Consider the following 27,021-nt stretch of genomic DNA (forward strand, 5'->3'; position numbering starts at 1 on the left):
ATGGTGCATTTAAAATGAGTTCAGAGAGATGAGGATACCTGCTGAGTAACTGTAGAATTACATATATTTTTAAAGTCATTTTTTTTTTGGGGGGGGTGAACCAGTGAGTTTATTGGGAACACTTACAGAGCATGTAAGTCCTTATCGGAAGGTGGCTGACCCTGAAGAGCTGCATCTGCAAAGTCCCACCCTATTGTGGGTGATGACCTCATGGAAGCTGCATCGTGCAGTCATACTGTCAATCACCACATGAGGATTTTACTTTGAATTGTGCTTAATTGAATTAAACATACATGTCATAAAAACCTCAAGATTAAGACAATATGAGGAATATGGTTTTAAGATTTTTAACCATTATGTAGTATTGCTCATGTTCTAAGTGAAAACAGTATTGTAAAGTGGCTTTTTATGATTTGTACACGGAAAAGTAGTATCTGGTTATATTGTTTTTATTGGAATCATATTGTTTATATTGTTACCTGTTTGTTTTCAGAAACTTCATAATCTGAAATTTGTCTCAAAGAAACATAAGATTGGAGGGATATTGATACTGGAGGGATTTATTCATAAATTGCATGTTGTAGTTTTAAAATATTTGATGATAAATAACTGGTGGGTGTAAGGAGATCTGGTTCCATCTAACACATTTTCAAAGAAAAATAACTCTGACTTAGGTTGTTTGATAGTTTTACACGGTATAATTCCTGGCACCAACGTTGATCTCATTCTTGTACTAGTGTGTCTGTAGAACTGGAAAGAGCTGCCCACAGGGAGTCTGTGAGAGCTGTGCCAGTAGCTGTCCAGACGTGCATGTATTTCCAGTCTGACCAGCTAAGTATAATAGATTTTGAAAACCCCAAACTTCTAATAAAAGTACTTTGTGATATCAGCAAAATTGACATGGTCTCTACCGTTGGTGGTGTGTGTCATATTTAGTAATTTCAGTTCTTATGTCCTATTCTGACATGTTTAAAATGACTGTCTATGTGTATATGAATTAGGATTTGATTATGTAGCCAGGGCTCACCTGTCACTTATTGGGTAGTTCAGGTTTCCCTTGGACTCCTCTTTTCTCGTCCTCCCAAGTGCTAGCATTATAGATACACACCATTGTACTCAGCTTAGAAAATTGTGCCTGCACGTAATTGTGAATAGAATATATGTTTCAGAGTCAGTCACTTAAACTGAACATGGCTTATGTTTCTGAAATTGAACAGTAAGCAGAATCGAATGCTGTAAAGAAGTCAGACTGGGTGTAGTGGCCTGTGCATGTAACTTCGGCTCCTTCAGAATCCGAGACAGGATTGAAAAAGCTTGAGGCAAGTGTGGGCAATATAGGGAAATTCTAACTCAAAATTAAAAATTAAGAAACAAGCTCAGTGGTTTGGCACTTGCCTAGTATGTTTGACCCCCAGCACTCTCTCCTGCTCGAGTCAGGATAACATTGAATCAGAAAATATTTAAAGGTGTGTTTACTCTAACATTATTCCCTGAAGTAGGGTGAAATAGGCCTAAGCTGACCTTCCTGCTGTGGGAGGTGAAGACACAGTGAAACCTGTGATATTTACCAGTTGTCCTGGGTGTTCTTTCACTGTGTGCCTGGTGCCATGGAGAAGCCTGAGAGATTTACCATGTACACCGCTGCTTCATAACTGTGTATATTTCTTATTAACAGCAGTTCAGTGGATTCAGCATTCCTGTTCTTCAGCATCCAGCACTCCCAGATGTCTTACTCATTCCTGTGACTGGACCGAGGTTTGTGGGTTTTTTATTTTCTCTGTATTCTTCTAAACTAAAATTTGTCCCAAGATGTTTGCTTGTTGACAGTATTGTCTGCATTATTTGAAATGCTCTAGAAATTGGCAGTCACAGATTTGTAACTACATTCTTCATGCTCTGTCATGTACTGTAGTGGAGGACTGAGACTGGGCCTGAGGATCTTGAAAATGGTGCATCTTACATCTGGTTAGTGCAAGAGCAGACGTTATTCTCATTTTTTATGTTTCTTTTTGTTTACTTATATTTATTTTTTTTTAAAGATTTTATTTTTGTGTGTACAAGTATTTGTCTGCTTGTGTTTATGTACACCATGTACATGCCTAATGCCTGAAAAGTCCAGAAGAGAGCATCAGAGCCACTGGAGCTAGAATTACAGACAGCTGTGAGCTGCCATGTAGATGCTGGGAACTGAACCAGGATCCTCTAGAAGAGAAGCAAGTGCTCCTAAGCGCTGAGCCATCTTCTCAGCGCCTGTTTACTGATATTTTTAAAAATGAGATTCCAGCATTAAGAGCTTTTCTGATAAATAAAACTATTGTATTTCATAATTGGGTTTGCAAAATTTTATACTTAACAATAGGTCAACTTACTGGTTACCAGGTGTGCCTCTCAATTATGTATTTAGACAATATATTTTAGAAAATTGAAAAAGAGGCTTCATTTTATTATTATTATTATTATTATAATGAGGATGCTTTTCCCAAATAGCTTATTAAAATCCCTAATTATGCTATAAAGTGTTTAAACTTGAGTTATGGTAAAGAGAAAAATGTTCATGCTGCTAAAACTTTGAAATAGTTTGATAGTAACAAAACAGTGATTTTATAAATTATGCTTGATCCATGCTATGAAATATGGAGCCATTAAGATGGCAAAGTTTTATTAAGCAATATAAGATTTTATGATCTGTTAATTATTAGAAAGAAAAAGGGCCACACTCAGGATAATTGCTGTATTTTGCAATTAAACATAAAGCTACATTTTGTGTATTTATATATAGAAAAATGTCTAGAAGCTATACCATATCTACCTGTGAACAGTGGTTCATGCTAACGGGTTGGATACAGAGAAAGGGGGTAAGTTAAGGGAGATTTATATGTATATAATTTTTTTTTTACTATGAGCAGGTATTAGTTCAGCAATTAAAATTTGAGTTTGCAGGCTGCACAATTGAACAGAGGTGCAGTTTATATACTCAAGGTGGAGGCATGTTTATGTATAGTTTGCTAAATATTGATAGATATATCCGGCTGCACAGCCAGAGACCCAGTCTACCACAGTATATAGCATTTCAGTCATCTTGGAAAACTTTCTTGTGTTCTTCTCTGCCAAACAAGCTGTGTTGATTTTGCTTACCTGTGAATCAGTGACTATAGTAGGTGATGATCACAGTTCATTTGGTTTATAGTTTGAAGTTGATTAGGTTCAGCTTTTGTCCATCTCGTTCTGTAATAATAACCTTACTTTCATTTAATCCTCTGTGTTGTTTCCTTTTCTCTCCTCACATACGGTATGACAGGTGTGCAGATAGGTAGGCTGCACGGGCCCAACCTGGCTTCCATCTCTCAGTTCCCTGCCTCAGCCTCTCTATGCTGGGATACGAGGCATGCCTCGGCACATTCAATTTTAGTTTGTTGCTAAAATTATTCGTTTAGTTGTTGAGTACAATTCAAGAAGATTTTTTTTTCTTTATGAAAAATAAGAGTTTTAAAATTGTCAAAAGTGATGCAGTGACTGAGAATTGTGTAAATGGGTCTGCAGAGTTAACTCTCTTGATGCCACCTGCTGTTCAGAGGTTTCTGCTTGCCTTGTACATGAACTCTGTTTTAAAAGTGGCCCTTTGCCACAGTATATTGTAAGTCGTCTGTCTTCCTGCTTCATTTTCCTCCTTTCTCAAGTGGGAACTAAAAGCCTTTGCTAGCTGTGGGACTATGGTGAGGCTTCAGTAACTGGTTAGAGCAGTGCATGGCGTGTTGTGTGTATTCATTAAGGGTTAGCAGCTCCTACCTGTTTCTAACTACATTTTATTTCAGAAAGTTTTCTACTATTTGCCTCCTAAACTAAAAAAGTTTGTTCAATTATTTTGTATTTCATTGTACTTTCTCTCTTTTTGAGTTTTTTTTTTAAGTGTATTTGAAGATAACCATTTGAGCTATTTTTCCCTTTGTGTCCCTTTTTAATGTGCCTTTTGCTTATTAAAATTACTCTTGAGGTACCATGTAGGCACAGGTTCTATGATGTCTGTCTGTCCTGTCTCTATCTATCCTTTTGTCTGCTTGCTTATTTATTTATTTATTTATTTATTTACTTATTTATTTATTTTCATGTGTGTATGTTGGGGGCCTTGAGTGTGGAAGTCACAGGATAGCTAGCAGGAGTGGGTTCTGTCCTTCTACCTGTGGGTTCTGGGAAACAAGCACTTTTATCCACTGAGCCGTCTTGCTGCTCTGTCTCCTTAACTCTCATGTTAACACTCTAGAAGGATCTCATTTCACAAGATTTTCTGAATTTGTCCTGTTGTAGGACATATAGGTGTTACAAAGATGGCATATAAATTGTTCCAACTCATGCCTGGTAGCCTTAGGGCAAGTTAGACTGTTAGGATTGCCATATAGAAGTATAAGAAACGTGCCATTAGAGATAGAATAGGAAAGTCTGAAATCATGGGAATTGGTAAAAAAAAAAATTCAGTTACTTAAAGATGCTTAGTAATTAGGCTGATAGATGAGATAGGGAGGACAAGGGTGTACTAGATTGGGAGAGAGTAAAAGCAGGCATGCAAAGGCATGGACATATTTGGTGAAAGTGATCACATTTAGCCACTCAGTTGGTTTTCTGAAGGGCAGGTGAAAGCAAAGAAGTTGAGAGAATCAGGTTATGATATACACAGGATTCTTTTGTTTGTACTAAGATTATAGCAGCCAGAAACTTGGAATGAGGGCAGTGGTTAGAGTTGAGGTTAGAAACATAACACTAGTAGAAGTTGTTACTCAGTGCATCCTGAAATATAGTGGATGTACTATAAGCATTTAAAAATAAATGGGAATATTTATCACACTGATTCTCATGCTACAGGTGTTTATGAAGTGTATCATAAATATATTTATATACATATATTTGGCATTTGTTGCATTTCAAGTTATAATGAAAATTGCAATAAATCTTTTTCACAATATTGTATGTGACGATTAATATTTACTATTGATATGTCTTCTGGTAAAGCTGCTGTTAATCCTAAACCAGCTGTATACCCAAATCACCACACAGAGACTGGGATTTATTTAATTAACCTAGAACACAATGCTGAGCAATTCCAGCCTATTCCAGCCTAGACCTCCTAACCCTCATAGTTTCCTAACATTTAGATTTCCCACATTATACTTGCTTTTAGTGATATATTAGGTCCAGTCCATCTCTCCACGTAGTTTCAAGATCTCCCTCTTGCCTCTGTTCTCCCAGCTCTCATCCCCGTTCTCCCCTCCTCTGCTTCCCACCTTCCTGTCCTCTGGCTCCTCCGTCTCTTCCTGCTTCCTTTCCCTTGCTCATCATTGTGGCTAGTTGCTTTATTTTGGCATGTTTACACAAAGTTGAGACAGCTGATGCTTAGAATAAATATCACAATGTAATGTCCGGATTGAAACCAGAGAGTGGGGGAGAGAAATCAGCATTTGAATGAACAAGGGTAAAGTATATACATTCCAAAAGAACATTATACTAACATCACAAGAAGATGAATTGCAAAGATGTAGTCCAGTTAAGAAATTACTACAATCATTCAGTTCCAACTGTATAGTAAAGTTGATAACCTGAAATCATTTGTATACTCGTGGGAATGTTAGGTAGAGAGAGTAAAGTGTACTATAAAATGCAACACCAAAGAAATCTCTGAGTGAAAGCAATGAAGGTAGTAAGAAACAGGAACAGCTAGAAGATTGAGCTAATATTGGGGAGTTGGACTTTGGGAAAAGGAAGCTGTTGGCTGGTTTTCCATATGTAGGGCCTTGGCTTTAGCAATGGGCTAATGCTGCAATGCAGGCTATCCAGCAGTCAGCCTGAGGTAGTAATTAAAAAGAGGGTCTCTTGTAAGATCCAGATTTGAGGGGAAAGCCTTCTAAGAATGCAGAACGGTTACACATCTTCCAGTTATTGTTGTCAGTATAAACATTGATTTAAAGTCAGTTCTTAAGAGGCTTGGTAGAAATCAAGCCCAACTGTTCTGTCCTTGCATGCTTTGAATCCATGTCACACACTTTCTCATCACTTCACACTGTATTGGAAATCAACCCACCATGAGAAAACAGTGTCCAGTAAATGTCAGGGGAATTCCCCTAAACTTTAACAAATTAGAGCTATCTGGTAAACACATAATGACTTTCTTAAAATGATAATGCATAAAAGACCTAAGAGGAAATACAAGTTGATACAGAAATTAAGAGTCATTAAAATTAAGCACTTGTTTCATAAGTTAAATTTAAACCACGTCTTTAAACTTACTGAGTTAGATGACTGAGGAAGTCACCTGTGATGCAGCAATGACTGAGAACTTAGAAATATGAATGCAAATTGAGAACAGAAAGAAAAGGCAGCCTAGGTTCCATAATATGAAAATCGAAATAATTGGCCAAAGACAGTAGTGAGGAAATGTGAGGACTAGGAGTTTTCCACAATTGGTAACAGATAACTTTAGGGCCTACAAGCCTGAAGCCCTAAGTGAAAACCAAAAACAAACAAACAAAAAATAAAAACAACCTAAATCTGAAAGCCTTCCAAAACTGTTTATCTAGACACTTGAGAATGAAACCACTACCCATCTAATGCTGTAGAGAATAGCAAGCAAAGGCAGAAGTTGGGAAATTGAGTGGTGAGTATAGGCTCGGGAGACCTATTGGATAGACACAGCAGGACTCTCAGCTTGCAGGGGAGTTCAGATTGCTCAGTGTTGTAGTATGTGTTATTGCTGCAGTAGAAAACTCTTGAGATCAGGTCACACAGAGGCTGGCAATTCTAAGACCAAGGTGCCCTGGCTTTCTTGCCATAGTGTCACGTGATGGAGATAGGAGCATGAGCCATCTATTCATGAAGGCAGAGATCCTATACTGCAATACTGTTATACTGAAATTTCAGTGTGTTACACGTGAACTTACAGAGACACTTGTAGATGGTACCTCTGAGCCTTCTACTTTGATTATCTAGGTATATCATTCAAGACTGATCATGAAAAGACCTGCTATTATATCAAGACTTTAAGGCATATGTAGTCGATAAATATTGCTTGGGGTTTATTGAGTTTGGAGCAACTGTGGTTCATCTATGTATAGTTATAGCTATGTAACCAGAAATATCAATTCTGAATCTTGAAAGATACGCTAAGGATATTTTGTTGTTTCTTTGGTTTGTGGTGATGGATTTCATTATGCTATTGAGGCTGCTCTTTTTACTAGGTCCAAGTTACCTTCCTGATTTTCTAGGTCACCAAGTCTCATAGCACTGGGACTAAGTATGGGTTAAAATTGCCAGTGGTTAGTATGTCAGGTGAGTAATACATGGTGGCATGTCTTGAAGGTGGAGGAATGAGCATCTTTAAGAAGTAGGTAGAAGGTGAGCAGTGTAGATGCATGGGACCAGGACAATAGAAGTTGACAAGTGTTGTGAGATTTGGTCACCAGATAGCTTGAGGGAAAGATGCAAAACATTGAGTTCACTGCACAGTGAGTGTGGAAATATTACCAACCAGAGCTCATTAGAAATTCAGTGGTAAGAACTGTTGTTGAGGGTTGGTCAGGTTAGGACCTTTCTGGTCTCTGAAGAATTTTCCTGTGAGCCAAATTGACTCTTCTCCTTAGGGATGATGCCAGGATTTTAGTACTGTGATAAAAGTGCAATGTGCATGTGAGAAACTGGAGAGCGTAAGGTGGGGCAGCAAACGGAGGGAAGATGGTTTAGCTTCTGTTTACCTTAAAATATTCAACAATGTAGCACATTACAAGTATTTTCATTCCTTTTGTCTTTTCACGCTTTAGGTTTTGAAGCAGCTCAATCTGTTAACCCTAACGCTGTTACTTGTTAGGAGAGCTGTACTGTTTATTAAATGTCCACCCAGCTTCTCATGCCATGCTCTTTCCTTCCACCAGAGGGCACACTTCTTCAGTTTTTTTTATTTTCTCCTCTCTCTCTCTCTCGCTCTCGCTCTCTCTCTCTCGCTCTGTGTGTGTGTGTGTGTGTGTGTGTGTGTGTGTGTGTGTGTACACAGCTTGCACAAATCACATGTCTCCTACCACATGGATCCAGGAAATTGAATTCAGGACCTCAGCTGTGCCTTTACCTGCTGAACCATTTTTCCTGCACATTTTTTCTTTCTTTTTCCAAGTGCCTATTCTTCTTCCTTTCCTTCCTTTCTTTTTAAACTGCTACTTTGTATGTATCTTTCTTTTTCAACTTTTTCTTTGTGATTTACTCCAGAAAATCCAGACTTAACAAGCTATGTTTATGAAGTCTTTTTAAATAATTTATTCTTTTAAAGTTTCATATGTTTATACTGTGTGTATTGATCCTATGTGTCCATTACTATCTGTAATGAACATGTAGAGAGCCTATGGCACTAGAAGGATATGTTTTTAATTTTTTCTTTTAACGTTTGCAGGGAGAACATAGAGAAACGACAGTGTGAAGTAGTCGTTGGAGCACAGTGTGGCAGTGCGGTGCTTAGAGGGGCCCATGTCTATGTTCCAGGGATCATGGCTGCTTCAAAATGTAGGTGTAAGGTGTAGGCCCAACATTCATGAGCAAGAGTTGGAAATTTACATACATTAAATCCACCTTTGTTAGGTATTTCCTGACGTTCTTCCATGGAGGGTTTTCTTTTATAAAAATGAGTTAGCTTTAACTGCTTGACACAATGTAGAGTCACATGGGAAGGAGTCATGGGGATTGTCTAGATCCCATGCTTGTGGGCATATCTGCGGTAGACTGTCATGATAGTGTTAGTTGGGGTGGGAATGCCTGCCTGGTATTGGCAGCATTCTTTAGGAAATGGGATCCTGGATTGTCTATGGATGGAGAAAGCGAGCTTAGCACTGATGTGTGCATTTATTAATTGCTTTCTGCTCTTGACTGAATGCTATATGACTAGCAGCTTCAAGTTTTTGCTGCCTTGATTTCTGTAACTTGGAACCATGAGCCAAATTGAGTCTTTCTTCTTATGGTGCTTCTGTCATAGCAGTAGGAAGCAGAACTTAATATCATTAGGGTTACACACGAAACCTTCTATCACTGTTTGGCTTTTGCACATAAGAACTCAGATGATATTTCTTTAGGGAACAGAAATACAGTGTAAAATGCTAGTGAAGGAGACAGAATGTTCAGTGGTTAAGAGCACTTTCTGCTCTTGTAGAGGACCAGAGTTCCCTTTACACCATGTCAGCTTGCTCACAACTGCCTGTAGCTCTGGCCTCATAACACACGGCACAAGCATGGAAGTGCCTGTGCATACAGACACATTTGGTTTTTTATTTTGTTTTTACAAAAGATAGTGAGGTTCCATTTTGTACTCCTGACTTCCCTGCCTTAAAACCTCTGCCTTTTCTCAGGACGTTTGTGAGGATGACATCCAGACTCCAAGTCAGTGAGATAAACTTGGCATTCTTTATGGGTACACTGTGGTGATGCTGAATTGTGTGTGCTTAGCTGCTTCCGTGGACCCTTACAGCCCTTGAATCAGGAAGCACTGCTTTGGATCCATTACAGATATGCTCATTCTGTATAGGATGATCTGGATAATGATTGCTTGCTGGCCTAGCATGGCCCTGGTTTCTTTTTTAGTGTGCATTTTTGTTGAATCCATTTGTAGGCAACTTAAAATGGTCAGCATTGAGTCATGATACTAAGATTTATATAACAGTTTTTACTTAGCATTAGATTTGGGGGACCTAAGTTGTATATATGGTGTCTCCTGTTTAGTTGAGGATTTAGAGAGGATGTTTTGAGTATCATTTCTGTGTTTTTTTTTTAAAAAAAAAACTTCTCCAGTTAGATGTTAGGAATATTTAAAAGCTAAGAGGTGAGTTGCTATTGAGGATTTTGCTGAGACAATGAGCGAGTTTGGATTGTGTGTTGTCCAAAACTGATGTCTCTCTATATAACCATTTTAGCTTGAAGGATTTTCACTAGTCTGCCAAAGCATAGGTTAACAGTCTGACTTTCTTCTTTCTCTAGTTATGAAAGCTGGAGATATTATTTCCGTGTATTCTGATATTAAAGGGAAATGTAAAAAAGGAGCCAAAGAATTTGATGGAACTAAAGTATTTCTTGGAAACGGAATTTCTGAACTAAGCCGCAAAGATATCTTCAATGGGTTACCTGATCTGAAGTATGTCACTGAACTCTGGAGGAGGGGGGTATAGCTTTCTTCTTGTGGTTCAGAAAGCTTAAAACAGTGAAAAGTCATATTTTGTTACACTATATAAATTTGACTGGAAAAAAAATGAGCCCATATATCCATGATTTTTGGAAAGAGCTTTTTTTTTTTTGGTTAAAAAGGGTAAATAGAATAAAATACAGCAGTAGAATGTGGAAGAAGCTCAGTGGTAGAATGTATTGCTAACCTGCCCAAGAGGCCCTAAGTTCAGTCTTCAATAATGCAAAACAAAATGAAGCAGGGGAGTGATAGATCATACTGTGACTGCTTAAGAATGTTACTTGTGCTTTTAGATTCTGTGTACACTTTGAAAACCAATACTTATCTTAATAGAGAAGTAGATGACATCTTTTCAACATTCTCATTTAATCAAAGAAAAGTTTAATTTTCATTTAAGTCAAATATAAAAATATATTTTTAACAAAGGTAAATTAGACCTGTTTTGCAGCATGCATATGGATATTTATGGTCAAAACTAAATGTTTTAATTTGCTCAAGCCGCACTGATATATAACTACTTATATATCATATTTGGATGTTGCTAGTGCTAAGTAGATTGAAGCCATGAACAAACAAGGGCCCGTTTAGCCTGGTTTCTTCAGCTTGTCTTACGAGTGCTGTAGAGTGCCATTACTCTAACATTGGCAGCGGACACACAATTCACACTGTGAATTGAGCCATTTCGAATGGAACCAGAGTCCTCATTTCTGCAATTTGTCACATTGGAGCAGTTTTCCTATGTGAAGGAAGTCAATTCCTGTAAAACAAAACAAAACAAAATTGTTAGGCTCTCAGGGTCTAAGAAAGAAAAGCTTTTCAATGGTTAGAACCTGATTTTATTTGTCTTAGAATGTTTTGTTGATAAGTTGTCTCTCTGTATCTATAGTAAGAAGTTGATAACTTAGATTGCCCACTTTTGTTGTTTATTAATGGTGTGCTCTTTATTCTCATTTGATGCCATGTTTCTGGTGACTGCTGAACCATGTTTGCTTTTCTGGTGGGAGTAAAAGGTAGCCATTCTTTAAAAAGCCTACCGGCTTTCTCTGTGGGTGCTAGTGAGATGGAGCACGCCTCTTAGATGCAGAGTTTGTCTTTATGAATCACTGTACATGACGCAGTCCTGTGTCCCAGCCTTTCCTGCTCCCAGCAGCTCCACTGCCAGTGGTAAAATAGGACAAAAGTAGAACAGGTCATTTGGGGACAGTGTCAGTACTGGGTATATGGGTGTCCTGGGCAGCTGTTCTATAGAAAGTTTAGAGTGAGCAGGGTCCTGCCTTTGTCAGTGTTTCGCATTAGCACGAGTCTACGTGTTTTCCCTGGTTTTCACTTAAGCATCTAACAGAGTGCCTTATAAATTCAGTCATGCACAACATGTCTGTGTTACCAGATTAGAAAAAAGTAAGAAGAATTAGGTGTTCTTTGCCTTTTAATTTATTGAGCTCTCTAGAGAAACTGCACTTACTGATTAGTTATGTAACTTTATTTGGATTAGCTTCTCCAATAAAATTCAAAACAGTCCACAGGACTATTCTAATTTGTTGTTAAATAAGAGAAGTCTTAAAAATGCTGACCAATGTATGTTTGATGTGTCATTTGGGTGTTCCTAGAAATATATACTATATAATTTATATAAACTAATGTTTAATTTTTTTTTCTTTAGAGGTATAGGCATAAGAATGACAGAACCCATCTACCTCAGCCCGTCATTTGACAATGTTCTACCCAGTTACTTATTTTTACAGGTAAGAAAAATACCAAGTGCCATGGAAGCATTCAGATGAAATTAGAATTTACTTTTCACTTTTATTAATATTCTTGTGGTCTCTTCATAGTCTGATTTACCATTGTTAAATACCAAGAAAGTCTTATGACTGCTCTTGTTTTCTTTTCCTGTATTTATTTTAACACACTTATCTGTCCTCCTTGTCCAAAGGTGATTTAACAATGTGATACAATTATTGCTTTTCATCTCAGAATGTTAATCGTAAGTAATGCACATTCTGAAGTACAGCTAAAGGTTCTAGTAAGAGTAATATTCAGTAGGTTTCAGATGGGTTGCTGCCAGCAGGTTTTTTTGTCAGGTGGTAATTAAGTGCTGTGATATAATGAGCTGTTTTTCCTTTTCTAGCTTCTTAAGTACATTTATGGACATCAGTTTATTTTAGTGCTATTATTAGTGTATGAAATGGAAAAATTGAAGAATAGATCTGTTGGGGGTTCTTGGTCAAGTTAATACTGCTAATAATTGGTATGGTTCTCCTCCTCCCTGGGGGACTGTTGGCCACAAAGGCTGGAGGAACAGAAGGTGAGAAGCAGGATTCAGAAGGCCTTCAGCATGGAGGAAATGACTTTGGGGAACCCCCTCAGGGGGATAGTTCAATTTTAATTTGGGAGAACAAAGGCTATATACCCCTTGGAGAGTGGGTGGGGGCTAACACAATTGGTGAGAACTGGTTACTTCCAGGGTGCTTGATTTGCATTAAACCGTCTGTTCCTGTTATATGTAAGACAACACTGTACCTAAGTATCCTATAGGCACAGGTTGGGGAGAGCCAGCGGGGAGCTGTGTCACAGGTCATATATCAAACGTGCTTAAGGGCATCTATGCCTAAAGATACTCTTCAACTGAAGTCAGGCAGAGAGTAGGAGGGCCGCTGGGGAGAGGGAGTCTTATACCTAAAGCAATCTCAGAATAGCCATCCAGACTGGAACAGCAACCTCAAATAGCAGGGTCTTTCCAAAAAATTAACAGCATCTGATGTTAAACCCACATTCAGGAGCTATGTGCTTTCTTCTCTTCCCAGTATTAAAAGATACTTTACAAATCTGGAAATTATTTCTGAACAGAACAGATCAAAAGTAATTTGTGTTTGCTATTACTTAACCACACCTCGAGGATGGTGTAAAGTGTTAGGACCCATGGTGATTTTAACTGTCATATGGTTTCCTTTATGAACTTAGGTGCCATTGTGTATGGTACATAAATGTTTAGAATTGTAATATCTAATATTATATACCTTCTGGTATATTGTCTCCTTAATTTTTGTTCTTCATCTGGTAGGAGCCTGGGTGGTCATTCTCTGTTTGCTGCTGCTGCTGGGTATGGCACAGGGACTGCAGGATTCTGCTGGGGCCAAATGCCATACTGGAAGCTCAGGCTTCCAGACCAGGAACAAGGTTCCAGGTCTCCCAGGATACGGCTAGAGTGCTTTAGGTCGAAGCCTATGTGATAGGCTGGAGTGTGGAAAGAAATTTTCAGGCAGTGTTACAGTTTAGCTCTTTTAGAATGAGATCACTGGTGGCAGTGGAAACTTGGGTGTTCCAAAACCTATGGCAATACCAAAGTGTTACCACTGCTTTGCTGAGCATGGTGGAGAAGGCAGATCTGACTAGAAGGCTGGGTGCAGAGGCAGTGCATCAGTGAGCAGCGCGTGGCTGGCTGACAGTGAGCTTCAGGTGGTCCAGAAGCTCTGGGTGAGCAGGCAGCTGCTTGATTGACAGCCAAGTTCAGGTGCCCTGTGGTGATTCTTCAGGGAGGAGGGGAACCTTGTCCTCTAGGATAAATGACAAATCTCAGGTGCCGTGGGGGAAAGCTGATGGTATCCAGCCAGCCCGTTTATATGAAATTAGGGATTTATAAACCTTGGGCTGTTTCAAGGGTGAATATGTTTGATTTGCTGGGGTCAGGGGTGCCAGGGATGCTTGATTTACATGTAGTGGTACAGTGCGTCATTTTACATGCAGTAGCCAGTTCCTGTCACAAGAAGGAGAACACAGACTTAATTATCCTATTGGTGGGGAAATCTCCAAGTGCTGTTTAAGGTCACTGCTGACAACTAGGATCCTTAGCACGGTGGTGCATTTCCAGGAAGTCCCAGGTTCCTTCAGAGCAGATCTTCTTATCAGGAAAGGGTAATTTCCTGTAATTGCCTGTAATTTTCCCTGAGGGCGATGCAATGCTCCTTTCAGAACCTGGCATACCCAGATTGGGGAAGACAGGGAAGAATGCCTTTGAGAAAAGGAAGCCTGTTGCAATAGGTAGAGCTCAGTTGGCTATCCAGATACATCAGACTTGAACATTATCCAGCAGAATTCCATACTTAATGAGTATGTAGTGTACTTCTCTATGTCTTTTGATAAGTTTTTGTTTGAAATCCATTTTGTCAGCTATTAAAATGGCTTCACTTGTTTGATTAGAATCTTGTTTTCCATCGTTTTTACCCTGTAGTCATGTCTATCCTTAATGTAAAGGTGTATTTTTTAGATGCAGCAGAAAAGATGGGTACTTGTTTTTTAATCCAGTCTGTTAGTCTGTGTCTTTTTATTTGGTTAAATGAGAAGAGACCACTGATATTGAAAGAGAGTTTCTTGATTCTTGTAATTTTGTTTTAAGTTTTTCTGGGATTATTTATTCCTTGTATCCCCTTGGGCATAGTTAACCTCTTCAGACTGAAGTTTTCCTTCTAGTGCCTTCTATAGAGCTAGAATGATAGATTGTGTGTGTATGTGTGTGTACATATGTGCGTATGTGTTTGTGATTGGTATTATTTGATGCATATTTTGTATAGGCTAGCCTCTTTGGTCTCTCAGTTTGTAGAACATCTGTCCAGGTAGGCCCTTCCTGAAAAGCCAGGAGTTATTCTAATGGGCCTGCGTTATATGTTACTTAATATTTCCTTGCAACATTTAAATCCTTTCTTTGTTCTGTACATCCATCTAGTGTACAGATATGTACAGGTAGTAGTTACTGTGGGGAATTTCTTTTCTCATCCTATTTGGTGTTCTGCTTGCTTGTACTTTAGTTGGCACCTTTAGATTGACGACATTTTCTTCTGTGATTTTTATTAGAAATATTTTCTATGGCTTTGACTTGGCTTTCTTCTTTTTCATCTATACCCATTATTCATAGGTTTTGTTTTTTCATAGTGTCCCAGATTTCCTGGGTGTTTTGTGCCTGTTTTTTGTTACTGTTGTTATTCGCTTGTTTTTAGATTTAATGTTTTCTTTTACTGAGCTGTTCGTTACTACTTCTTGATCTTTAAAACCTGAAATTCTTTCATGTCTCATAATCTGTTGGTGAGGCTTACCTCTGAGGATTTTGTTTGACACTTCAAGTTTTTCATTTCCAGTTTTATTTCAGTTTGTGCTTTATTTAGTGATTCTGTTTCTACTTTCATGTCTTGAAATGTTTTCATTATTTCATTCGGCTGTTTATGCCTTCATTAAGGCATTTATTCATATATTTTTAAGGTCCTTGAACATATTTATAATTGGTATTTTAAAGTCTTTGTTTTGTACTCAGCTAAATTTTAATTCTTGGGACCTGCTGCAGTAGGTTACTAGCTCCTGGAAAAGACAAGTTTGTGTTTTTGTACTGAGATGTAGGCATCTGGAGTTAATGATGTTTGAGGTGTGTCTTTGAATAGTTATCTGAACTTGTATTTGTTGAGTGGTGTTTTGTTCTTTGGTTGCATTTGCCCACTGTGGATCTAGGCAGTGGTGGGGGTGGGGCCCCTGGTAGAGATTGTTGACAGGTAACACAAAGGAATTGAAATGGGCTAGTTTTAAGAAAGCCTGAGAGGGCAGCAGGAGAGAAAAAGGCCCCTGGTGTTTGAACTAAGAGGCAGAATCCTAGGGAATGTGATGATGTGGAGGGAGGGTCTTCTGTAGACAGGCTGCATGCAGCAGGACTAAGTAAGTCTGGAGAGATCTGTGAGAAGGACAGGAAGGATAACAAAGATTGCCTACCTGCCTTTCAGCCCAGGTGCCACTGAGGTTTCTTAGCTACCAGTTTCTTAGCAGGGCCCTGTTTGATCTAGGAGAACCTGAACAAATTGGTTGAATTTAGGCTAGAATCAGGTAACAATAGCTTTCTTAAGGAGTTTCAAAAAGAAGAGATCAGAAGAGTTAAGTTTTGTTTAAAATTTTTATAATTACATTTATACACTTATAATTTTTGAAAGGGACATTCACTTCTATGGCCTGAGTGAAAGTCAGAAAATAACTCCTTCCACTATGTGGGACTTGAGGATTGAACCCTGGTTATTAGGATTGGTGGCAAGTGCCTTTACCTGCTGAGCCATCTCAGTGGTCCACATGTAAGATACAGAATTTGAAAAAAAAAAAAATTATCATCATTATTTTTGAATTCTCATATATGTACTATATTGTCACAAATGGAAAACTTTCACAGTTTTGCATAATGGCATGAGAACACAGATGGCTTTTCAGAGAAATGTGAACTCTCAAGTGACAGTTGTATTTACAGTTGGTTAAAGGATAGTCACTAAAAGTATAGTAAGAGGCACCATGTCAGTTTGAGTGGTTTTCTGCTTTTAAATATTCTTAAAACAGTATTCACAAGCTTCAAATAACACAGGGAGGCTGAGGCAGAAGAGTGGCACATACACACGTGCATGCGTGCACACATGCACACATCAAATGATAGGAAGAGATTGGTAATAATAACTTTCAAATCTCTTCTACTCTGAGATAATAGTAGTTAGTATGCGCATTTCATTTCATTGAAAGCTAAGAAACTGATAGAAGTCATGGCTTGCTGTGACCATTCTGGTTTCAGGGATTTATTTGCTATTATACAAGAGATGAGAAGGGCCCTTCCTAGGTCTTACTTTACACAGACTCTTCCTGAGCCCAGAGTTTTACAGTGCCTTCACACTGATCAGTAGGAATCAGATAAATTGCTACAATGCCACTTTACTCATAGCGCTTCAAACAGCTACCTGGGGTCTGTTTGGGGGGAGTTCTTAAAAAAAAGCAGTTCAGAAATAATTTTTCAATGGCAAAGTCCAGTTTTAGAATTGTATCTCATTGAAGCAGGGTCTTGCTTGTTTCTGCCCTGTTGCTGTCCGAGCTAGCTGGCTCCTCAGCTGCTGGATGGTTCTGTCTCCAGCTCCCTTCTCTCCTTGGGAAAGCTACAATTATTATAGATGCAGCTTTTTAATGTGGGTTTCATGCAGGCTTTACCTTCTGAGCCACTAGAGAGATGAGTGAATGCCCTGTAATTTTTCAAAATATCTTTGAAAGTAGGAGAAAATGCCTGAACTGTAAGTGAATCTTGATGCAAGGCAATACTCTTTATTCTTTAGTAACCCATGCCAGTGGTTGTTTGTTTTTAAAGTTTGGTATTAAACTGGCACTCTGTATTTATTTTCTTTTTTATAATTTCTTTATTTTTTTTTGTTACAGTTTATTCACTTTGTATCCCAGCTGTAGCCACTTCCCTCATCCCCTCCCAATCCCACCCTTCCTGCCTCTTCACCTCCCATACCCCTCCCCAAGTCTACTGATAGGGGAGGTCCTCCTCCCCTTCCATCTGACCCTAGCCTATCTCTCATCCAGAGTGGCCTGCATTGTCTTCCTATGTGGCTTGATAAGGCTGCTCCTATCTCAGGGGGAGGTGATCAAAGAGCCAGTCACTGAGTTCATGTCAGAAACAGTCCCTGTTCCCCTTTGGAGACCCACTTGAAGACTGAGCTACCATGGGCTACATCTCTGCAGGGGTTCTAGGTTATCTCCATGCATAGTCCTTGGTTGGAGCATTACTCTTAGAAAAGACCTCTGTGCCCAGAATCTTTTGGTTCTGTTGCTCTCCTTGTGGAGCTCCTGTCCCTTCCAGGTCTTTCATCACCTCTTTCGTAAGATTCCCTGCACTATGCCTAAAGTTTGGCTATGAGCTTCAGCATCTGCTTCGATACCCTGCTGGGTAGAGTCAGAGGCCCTCTGTGGTTGGCTCCTGTCCTGTGTCCTGTTCTCTCCCTTTTCCGATGTCTATCTAGTTTGCCTTTCGGAATGAGTCTTGATCATCTTACAGGGTCCACTTTCTTGCTTAGCTTCTTTAGGTGTACAGATTTTAGTGCGTTTATCTTATATGTCTCATATCCACTTATAAGTGAGTATATACCATGTGTATATCCTGCTTCTAGGATACCTCACTCATGATGTTTTCTAGTTCCCACCATTTGCCTGTAAATTTCATGATGTTCTTATTTTTAATTGCTGAGTAGTATTCCATTGTGTAAATGTACCACAATTTCTATATCCACTCCTCAGTTGAGGGACATTGGGCTTGTGTCCAGATTCTGGCTATTATGAATAAAGCTGCTGCAAACATGGTTGAGCAAATATGTCCTAGGCATATATTTTGAATATATGCCTAGGAGTGGTATAGCTAGATCTTGAGGTAGCACTATTCCTAATTTTCTGAGAAAGTGCCAAATTGATTTCCAAAGTGGTTGTACAAATTTACATTCCCACCAGCAATGGAGGAGGGTTCCCCTTTCTCCACATCCTCTCCAGCATGTGTTGTCACTTGAGTTTTTGATCTTAGCCATTCTGACGGGTATAAGGTGAAATCTCAGGGTCATTTTGATTTGCATTTCCCAGATGACTAAGGATGTTGAACATTTCTTTAAGTGTTTCTCTGCCATTCAGTATTCCTGAATTTTGAGAATTCTCTCTTTATCAGACCTGTTTGAAACACCTTCAGGTCTCTGCTTGTATTTTCTTAAGCTTGCACTGGCTTATAACTTAATAAAAAGGATATTGCTCTTTTTAAGTGTTTGTATTATGTGAACATTTGTATGCATGTGTCACAGCATGTGTGTGTATATGTATAGGTCAGAGGACAATTTGTGGTAATTTTTTTCCTTCACCATATAGGTCCAGGGGATCAAAATCAAGTTGTCTGGGGGTGACAACTAAAGCAGTTACATGCTGAAGTCACATCAGCTATGTGTAAGAGTTTGGTAGAGCCTCTGAGAAAAAGGTATCAGACGGGTCTGATGCTCTTTGGGTGGATGACACCTAAATGAACATCGGTACAAAGTCCCAATTTATTTCTAATATCAGAGATCAGACCTCTACTCTTGCCTGATGCGTCTAAAACAAAAAGGGGGAACTGTAGAGAGCTGCGGAATGCTATGCCTTAAAGATGGAGCTGGTTTCCGCCTTCCACCTTCCCGATGGTGAGTGCTCTCTGTCACAAACAACTCCATATTTGGCTAAGGCTGAGGATCTGGCTTGCTTCCGTGTATGGGGACCTATCTGCATTGCCCATGTGGCACGCTGGGGTTGGCTACCCAAAGGCTATTTAAGCTGTGGGCTGGCTTTCCCCAGGGTCAGAAGATTGTTCAAGGTTCCTGAATAAACTGCATTGAAAAAAAGAAAAAAGAAAAAAAAAGGAGTTTGGTAGAAGCTATCCCTTTTCAGTTCATATGATTGTTGAAGTCAATGTAGAGAGCAGGTGGGGACACTTTAGAGAAATTGTGGGTCTTCATGCCTTTTGATGCCGTCCGTTACCTTTTTTGGGAAGAATCATTATCTCCCAAAATCTGTGTCCTTCATTTCTTCCAACAGTAAATGGGCAAGTGTTATGTTTTGTTTGTTTATTGAGTTGAGAGGCTGCATTGTCAAGACCCCGTCTTTTTTTCTTATAGAATTTGCCATCTGCTGTTGTAGCTCATGTTCTGAATCCTCAACCTGGAGAGAAGATTCTGGATTTGTGTGCAGCACCTGGGGGCAAAACTACACATATTGCAACATTGATGCAGGACCAGGTGAGAATGTCTTCATGGCTTCTCTCAGAGGGCCCCTGGGGCCGGGGAGGTCAGCCAGGGGCAAGCGCGTTCAACCGAGAGGCTTTTCTGCTGTGTCATTTCCACATCCAGCTCAGTCGACACTTCTGCATGAGAACAATCTCAAGAGATTCCCAGTTTGCTAATATAATTACAGACTTGTTCCCTTATGGGATTATTTAACTGAAATATTTAAGAGATGTTTTCTTGTTCTTACTTTAAGAATCACCTTGATACCTAAACCTCACAAAGACCCAACAAAGAAAGAGAATTTCAGGCCAATCTCCCTTATAAACATTGATGCAAAATTACTCAACAAAATACTCACAAACTAAATCCAAGAACACATAAAAGATATCATCCACTATGACCAAGTTGGTTCCTCCCAGGTATGCAGGGTGGTTCAATATACAGAAATCCATCAGTGTAATCCACCATATAAAAATACTGAAAGAAAAAAAAAACAACAACACATGATCATCTCCTTAGATGCTGAAAAAGCATTTGATAAAATCCAACACTCATTCATGTTTAAAGTCCCGGAGAGATCAGGGATACAAGGCATGTACTTAATTTTGGGATTTTAAACTTATATGAACTACTAAGCTACACACTGTCACTAAAAATTAATTTTAGAGACTGTTATCAGTGTTGTCCTCATATATGTGGTTTATCTGCACACATACTCTGAATCAGTAAACATATAAACATTCAAATGAGCATTCACTGGTGTATTTAGAAAAGAATATTGTCCTGATAATAAGTAAGTCTGATCCTGGATAACTCTCACCCAAATTTTACTGCATATGTAAGAATGTCCAAAGAGCTTTCTTTTATTATGGTCTGGATTTATCTGTGTTCAAAACTCAGTAGTGTTGTGATCCCTTCTTTTCTTCAATTAAAGAAACAGGGCTATTTGTTGCCATCTTTTGTTTTTTTGTTTCAAGCTTTATACAGCTTGCTTGCTAAAATTTAACCTGCAGAGAATGGAGCAGTGCAGTGATGTGGGATTCAAGGAGTGGATATTTTTTTATGATGTTTGTGTGCTAATGAAAATTTAAGTGAAAAATTGATAGTGTCCATGGAGAGAGAATAATGACTGAATAGGAGGGACTGGCTAGAAATTGATGTGCAGGTGGCGTTAAGTTGTAGCCTGACACAGTTTTCCTGGAAAAAGAAGGGAAGTTGCACAGGAGCGTAACTTCTGGCGGACTGGGATACACGCCGTAGCACTGGGCATCCTCTCACCTCTGTTAGTTTTCTCAATAAGACAGGAAGCAGGGAGAACAGAGTCAAAGACAACAGAGGAGAGAAAGAATTTTGAGGTGTGAAAAATCCCTGTAGGAAACCGAGTCCAAAAATGAGAAATGGACACATCCAATGTTTACTAAGAAGTTATGAATGTAGTATTCAGAAATCTAGTGAGATTAGTTGATGTGATTTTATGCTTTTCAGCTGTGTATGGGTGGGTGGGAAATAGACAACTGATTTAGCCACAGCAGTGATTGTAATTGTGCAAGAGAGAAGCATGACGTATATATAGGTAAGGATGTATAGAAAGGAGTGAGTGATGTGTTACACAATCTAAGATGGTTAAAGAGTGTAACCTTTAAGGAACACTTATAAACGTATAAATAGAGCACTTCAGAGGCCAAGGCATGATGACAACTGGTAGGTCAAGGGTTAATTTTTAGAGTTTTTAATGAACATACTTTTGAGTTTACTCAGAACTTGGATGTGATCACTCATATGATGTGAGAAGGTGATAGTCTGCCTTGTCTACAATATACTGACTGTATTTACTAGAACTTGCTTGGGGCGGGGCAATTGCTAGGGGCTGGAACCAGGGCCTCTGTACACCTAGACAAGTACAGTCACCACGAAGGTAACTCCCTAGGTGTGTTTTACTTTCGGTGTAAAACAAGTCTTTCCAAAGAGAATATTTACGAATAAGTCGATTTCCTGTGCTTCAAAATACACTGCCTTGGTGGCACAAAACTAAACATTTGCTGAGCTGAGGCAGGTTAGGGGATTGGGATGGTCTGAAGGCTCTGGTGCAGCTGCAGATAAGCTGGTGTTTCTGGTAATGTCCCGAGTGAATAGTAACATTCACTTGAGTTTATAGTTTTACCTATCTAAAGTGACCTCTGCGGAAACAGCTGGAATGCCCTGCTTCTCTGGTCCCATGCATCTCTCCCACTTGCTAGTGCCTGAGGCCACTAGCAATTGCCCAAACATTTTTGTGTATCTTCTTACATCCCATTTACCATCTTGCTGTAAGCCAAAAATAGCCATATGGCCTAGTCCTGGAGTGGCAGGTTGCTGGATACTTTAAGTCTGCTGGAGCTTTTCTTTTTTTGTTATTAGTTAAGCAAACATATAAATGCAGCTCTAGACTTGTGCATTTGTGAAAGTAGCCCACAGGTAGGGGAATTTCTCTTTCTCTGTAGTGTAGTTGAACTTTATTTGGCTCTGTGTTTTATTGTTTGTTTGTTTCTAATTTTCTTGTTCAGTTCACCTTAAATGTCAAGGTTTGCCTATTCAACCTGTTTGTCCAGGTATTGGATTGTTTTAAAGCCTTGATGGCATCTAGAAACATGACCAGAAAAGTTACATGTTGTAAGTTTGATGCATGTGATATATACCATTTTAAAAACAAGAAAATATACAGAAGAGTTGATCTACCCTGTATGTACTGTTACTTCATAGTATGTTTCAAAATACCAACCAAATGACTCGGCATAATCTTAAAACTGTCACTGAGTGACTTTGACTCAAGTGTGATTTGTTAAGATGTTTTAAAATAGTTTCATTATGACAGTTCCGTAATTTGTCATTGTACTTTGTTTTTCTTTTTCTTCCTCATCCGTTATTCTTCCCATCTCTAATGCTGGCTCTCTTCCTCTTCCTGCTTCCATGTCACATAAATCCATTAGTATTTTTCTTGCCTCACACCTCCTTTTAGATTATTTCCTTTATTCTCATGGTCCCCTTCTACTTTCATGATGTACACACACACACACACACACACACACACACACACACACCTTTCTGCATGTGGAAGAACATATGCAATACTTGTATTTTTGAATTTTGCTTGTTTTGCTTAACATTTCTGGTTCTGTTCATTTTCTTGCAAATGTCATTTAAATTTCTTTGCATATATTTTCTTGAGAATTTTTGTCTGTGATTACCAGAGAAATTACTCTGTAGTTTTTTGTTGATGTTTTTGTGCTTTTACCTGATTTTGTATAAGGGAAATATTGGCTTCAAAAATTAGTTTGACCATGAAGAGTTTGAGTAATATTGATGTTAGCTCTTCTTTAAAGGTTTGTTAGAATAGCTGGGCCCGGTGGCACATGCCTGTAATCCCAGCATTCAGGGAGGCAGAGTTAGGCGAATCTCTGTGAGTTCGAGGCCAACCTGGTCTACAAAACAAGTCCAAGACAGCCAAGGCTACACAGAGAAACCCTGCCTCAAAAACCAAAACCGAAAACCAAAAAGGAAAAAAAAAAAAAGTTTGGTTCAATTCAGTGAGTTCTGGATGTTTCTTTGTTGGGAGTCATCTTGTTACTGCTTCATTCCCAGTCTTTGCTGGGAATCTGCTTAAGTTCTTATTCAAATTTAGTAGACATAGGTGCTTAGGAATTTATCCCTTTAGTTTAGATATGCTAGCCTTTTGGAACGTAAAGTATTTGCTAATGATCTATATTTCACTGGCAACTGATATAACATCCTGTTTTGTTTTCTCTTTCAGTTTATTTATAAATTGTGTCTTGTTCTTTTGGAAGGGCTTGTTTTGGATAGAAGTTTATCAGTCTTCACACAAACACTTTTTGGTTGAGTCTGTGTATTATTCTTTTAGATTCCATTTGATTAATTTCTGTCTTTTGCTATTTCTTCCTTTTGGCCTAAGACCTGAAGCAGCATCATGAGGTTGTATATTTGAGATTTTTTTTTAATATAAGTATTCATAGAAAAAAAAACGGCAACAAAAAGTTCATCTTCACAGAGCTCTCTTAGCTACTTCCTAAATGTTCTGATACATTTTGCTTTTTCTTTTCTAATTAAAAAAATATTCTTTACTTGATTTTTAATGACAATTTTTTGTCATTGAGAAATGCACTTCTTTATTTTCAGTTTCCAAATATATAAGTAATTTCCATAGTTGTTCTTACTGCTTTTAGCTCTATTATAGTCAGTCTGATAAGTTACAAGAAATTATTTTTATTTACATTTGGTAAGATTTGATTTGTGGTTTAGAATTGGTAGGTTTTAGAGAAGGTTCATACACTCCTGAGATGAATGTATATTCTGTTTGTGTTGGATGGGATATTTTTGTAGACACTATGGATTTAACTCTATTCGGTTTATGATGCTGTTAACTCTGGTTTCTTTGTTGATTTTCAGTTTGGATGATTTATCTAAGGACAAGGGAAAGATATTCAGCTGTTCTGTTGAGACCTGTGTAGCTTTTTATTCCACTAATGTTTGTTTTATGAACTGTTCCTTTCTTAGTATGTAGTGACCTTTTAAATATCTGATTAATTTTGCTTTATACTCTGCTTTTTCAGATACCAGAATAGCTATGCCAGTTTGCTTTTAGCTTGCATTTGCTTGATCGATCATATTTCATCATTTGAGCCTTTGTCTATGGGTATTTTTGCTAGTGAAATCTGTTTCTTGAGAACACTAGATGCTTAGTTGGATCTGGGTTTTCCATCTACTCAGTTAGCCTTTGCATCTGTATTGGTATGCTGAGGCATGTACATAATTTGCAAGAGATGTGTATTAATTAATTTTGTTCTACATTTATTTGTTCGGGGCAGGAGGAATGTGCACACAGAAATCGGAAGTCTTATTGGGATCTCTCAACCTACCATGTCAGGTTGGGCAGCAAGTTCCTTTAACCCTGTTAAGCTATCTTGCCAGCCCAGCTAACTTACAGTTTTGTTGATTGTTTTCTACTTGGTTAGATTGGTGTGTCTTACTTTGTCCCCTGTAACTATCAAGGGTATATTAATGTACTGTGTTGGATATGGTGGATTTCTTTCTAATTCTCCTTTGGTTAGCCATTCCTCTCAATAAATTTATCCCTTTCTGTTTTCTCATGGTTGAGACTGTCTGTTTTCCTCCTCTGTAGGTAGTGTTTCTTTCTGTTTCTTCTGCAGTTCTTTTTGGTTTTGAGCTGCTTTAATTTGTGCTTATTTTGAAATGTCCTTATTTACCAATTTTAATAGATAGTTTTGTTAGATCTGCCAATATTGGTTAGTAGTACTTTATCTTGAGGGCTTGAAATACTACATTTTCTTGGCTTTTAAGGCTGCTGTAAGAGATCTGTGTTACTCTGATGTGGTTGTTCTTATAACTGACTTGAAGTTTTCCTTTGCATTGTTTGTTTCCTCTGTATGTTGACTGTAATAAGTTGTGGAGAGATTCTTCTCTGAGAAGGTCTAGTTGGGTTTCTAAATAGCTCTGTCTGTCTCTTTTTGTTTAAATGTCCATTTCAGTCTTTGTATTTGGGAAGTTTTCTGCTGTAATTTCATTGAATAGATTTGCAATATTGTGAATGCTTATCCCAGCTTCTTCAGTCCCATGCATTTATAGTTTGCTCTGTTTATAACATGTGTTTTTAAATGTTAACATCATGCTGTTTTTATTTTAAACTGTTGCTTGACTCTTGAGTCACGATCACCTGCATGCCAGAGTTCTTGGGGCTCTACAATACTGAAGTGTTCTAAGTGGCTCTTAAGGTTGAGCCACCCTCTGACCTCAGCTCAGTCCACCACACACCAGTGCTGTTCCCAGTCAATAAGATACTGAGGAGTTCTGGCTGTGCCCCTTCCTGACTTGAGTTGAGCCTCCTGCAGCCTGTGCTTGCCAGCACTTGGCTCTCCTGCTCTGCCCAGCCAAATCCCAGGCCTGTTTAAGTTGCCCGACTTATGATTCTTGCCTGTTCTTGCGCCACAGGGTGGTTCATTTGAAATAATAGCATCCCTGTTGAGATAGCACCCCAGTCTCTTCTCACCAGGGCCACCTGGGGATCATGCTGCTGAGCTGTGTTCCTGTCACTACCCCTGTGGCTCTGACCCTCTTCCTCTTTCCTTTTTGGAGGAGTCTTTGCTTTGCTGGCTGTCTTAGTTAGGGTTTTCTTGCAGTAAAGACACACCATGACCACAGCAGCTCTTATAAAGGAAAGTATTTAATTGAGGTTTGCTTACAGTTCAGATATTAAGTCCATTATCATTATGGCAGAAAGCATGGTAACCAGGCAGACATGGTGCTGGAAAGGAGCTGAGAATTCTACATCTGGATACTCAGGCAGCAGGACGAGAAAGTAAGCCATTGGGCCTGGCTTGAGCTTCTGAAACCTCACAGCCCCTCCACAGTAACACACTTCTTCCAGTTAGGCAATGCCTACTCTAACAGGTCCATATGTTCCAATCTTTGAAATAATGAGCCTATGAGCCTATGGCGATGTCTTCATTCAAACTACCACACTGGCTCTTCTCCTAAACTGGGCATTCTCCGTTGCCTGGTGTCCTTTAGCAGCATTTGAACTTTATACCTTTTCAAAGCATTTTACTGTGATGCACAAAAGATTGGGTTCTTGACCTCATCATTTTGTAAAACCATAGTCCAAAAAATTTTGTGTAGCTGGAAAATACTAAGATGAGGATCAGTTTTATAAATACTTGTTTGTACGTAACTCCTTTAAGCTTCATAAAGGAAGTTTCATAAAGGAAACGTATACTTTTCCATAGGCGAGCAGTCACTTGAGATTAGTGGTTTAGGTTTACCTTCAAGACTGTGTTTGATGAAAATTCTGCAAACTTATGTGTTTCAGTTTTGATTTGTGTAGATTAAACGTAGCTAGGTTTAGGAGCAGTTGACAGGGATGTGTGTGTTTACAGGAAAGACGAGGTGTTTTGGAATTAAGTTTTCATTGCTGGGAGCCGGTGTACATTTTGTTAACGATTTCAGCAGGTATGGGAGGAGAGCAAGAGACTACAGTTTCACACTATTTTTTTATTACTGCTTTTCATAATTGGATTTATACTTTATTTTTGTTTTTTTTTTTTTAGGGAGAAGTAATAGCATTGGACAAAATATTACCTAAAGTGGAAAAATTAAAGCAGAATGCTTCATTATTAGGGCTTCATTCTATCAGGGCATTTTGCTTTGATGCAACAAAGGCTCTTAAATGTGATATGATTGATGGCACAGAAGGTA

General features: G+C 38.7%; 1 protein-coding gene across 3 annotated transcripts in view; it reads left to right on the forward strand.

Moving 5' to 3' along the window:
• Positions 1-27,021, forward strand: part of Nsun6 (NOP2/Sun RNA methyltransferase 6) — a 45,019-nt gene that overhangs the window by 6,679 nt on the left and 11,319 nt on the right. For 2 of the 3 annotated variants that reach the window (XM_060372295.1, XM_060372296.1), the window contains exons 4-9: positions 1,676-1,755; positions 8,420-8,529; positions 9,991-10,144; positions 11,853-11,934; positions 19,651-19,770; positions 26,874-27,018. In XM_060372295.1, the coding sequence (XP_060228278.1) occupies positions 1,676-1,755; positions 8,420-8,529; positions 9,991-10,144; positions 11,853-11,934; positions 19,651-19,770; positions 26,874-27,018 (691 nt within the window). The remainder of the gene's footprint in view (positions 1-1,675; positions 1,756-8,419; positions 8,530-9,990; positions 10,145-11,852; positions 11,935-19,650; positions 19,771-26,873; positions 27,019-27,021) is intronic. The other variant, XM_060372297.1, reaches the window with a different exon arrangement.

This window comes from Meriones unguiculatus, chromosome 19 (genome assembly GCF_030254825.1).
Source record: "Meriones unguiculatus strain TT.TT164.6M chromosome 19, Bangor_MerUng_6.1, whole genome shotgun sequence".
Classification (NCBI taxonomy): Eukaryota; Metazoa; Chordata; class Mammalia; order Rodentia; family Muridae; genus Meriones; species Meriones unguiculatus.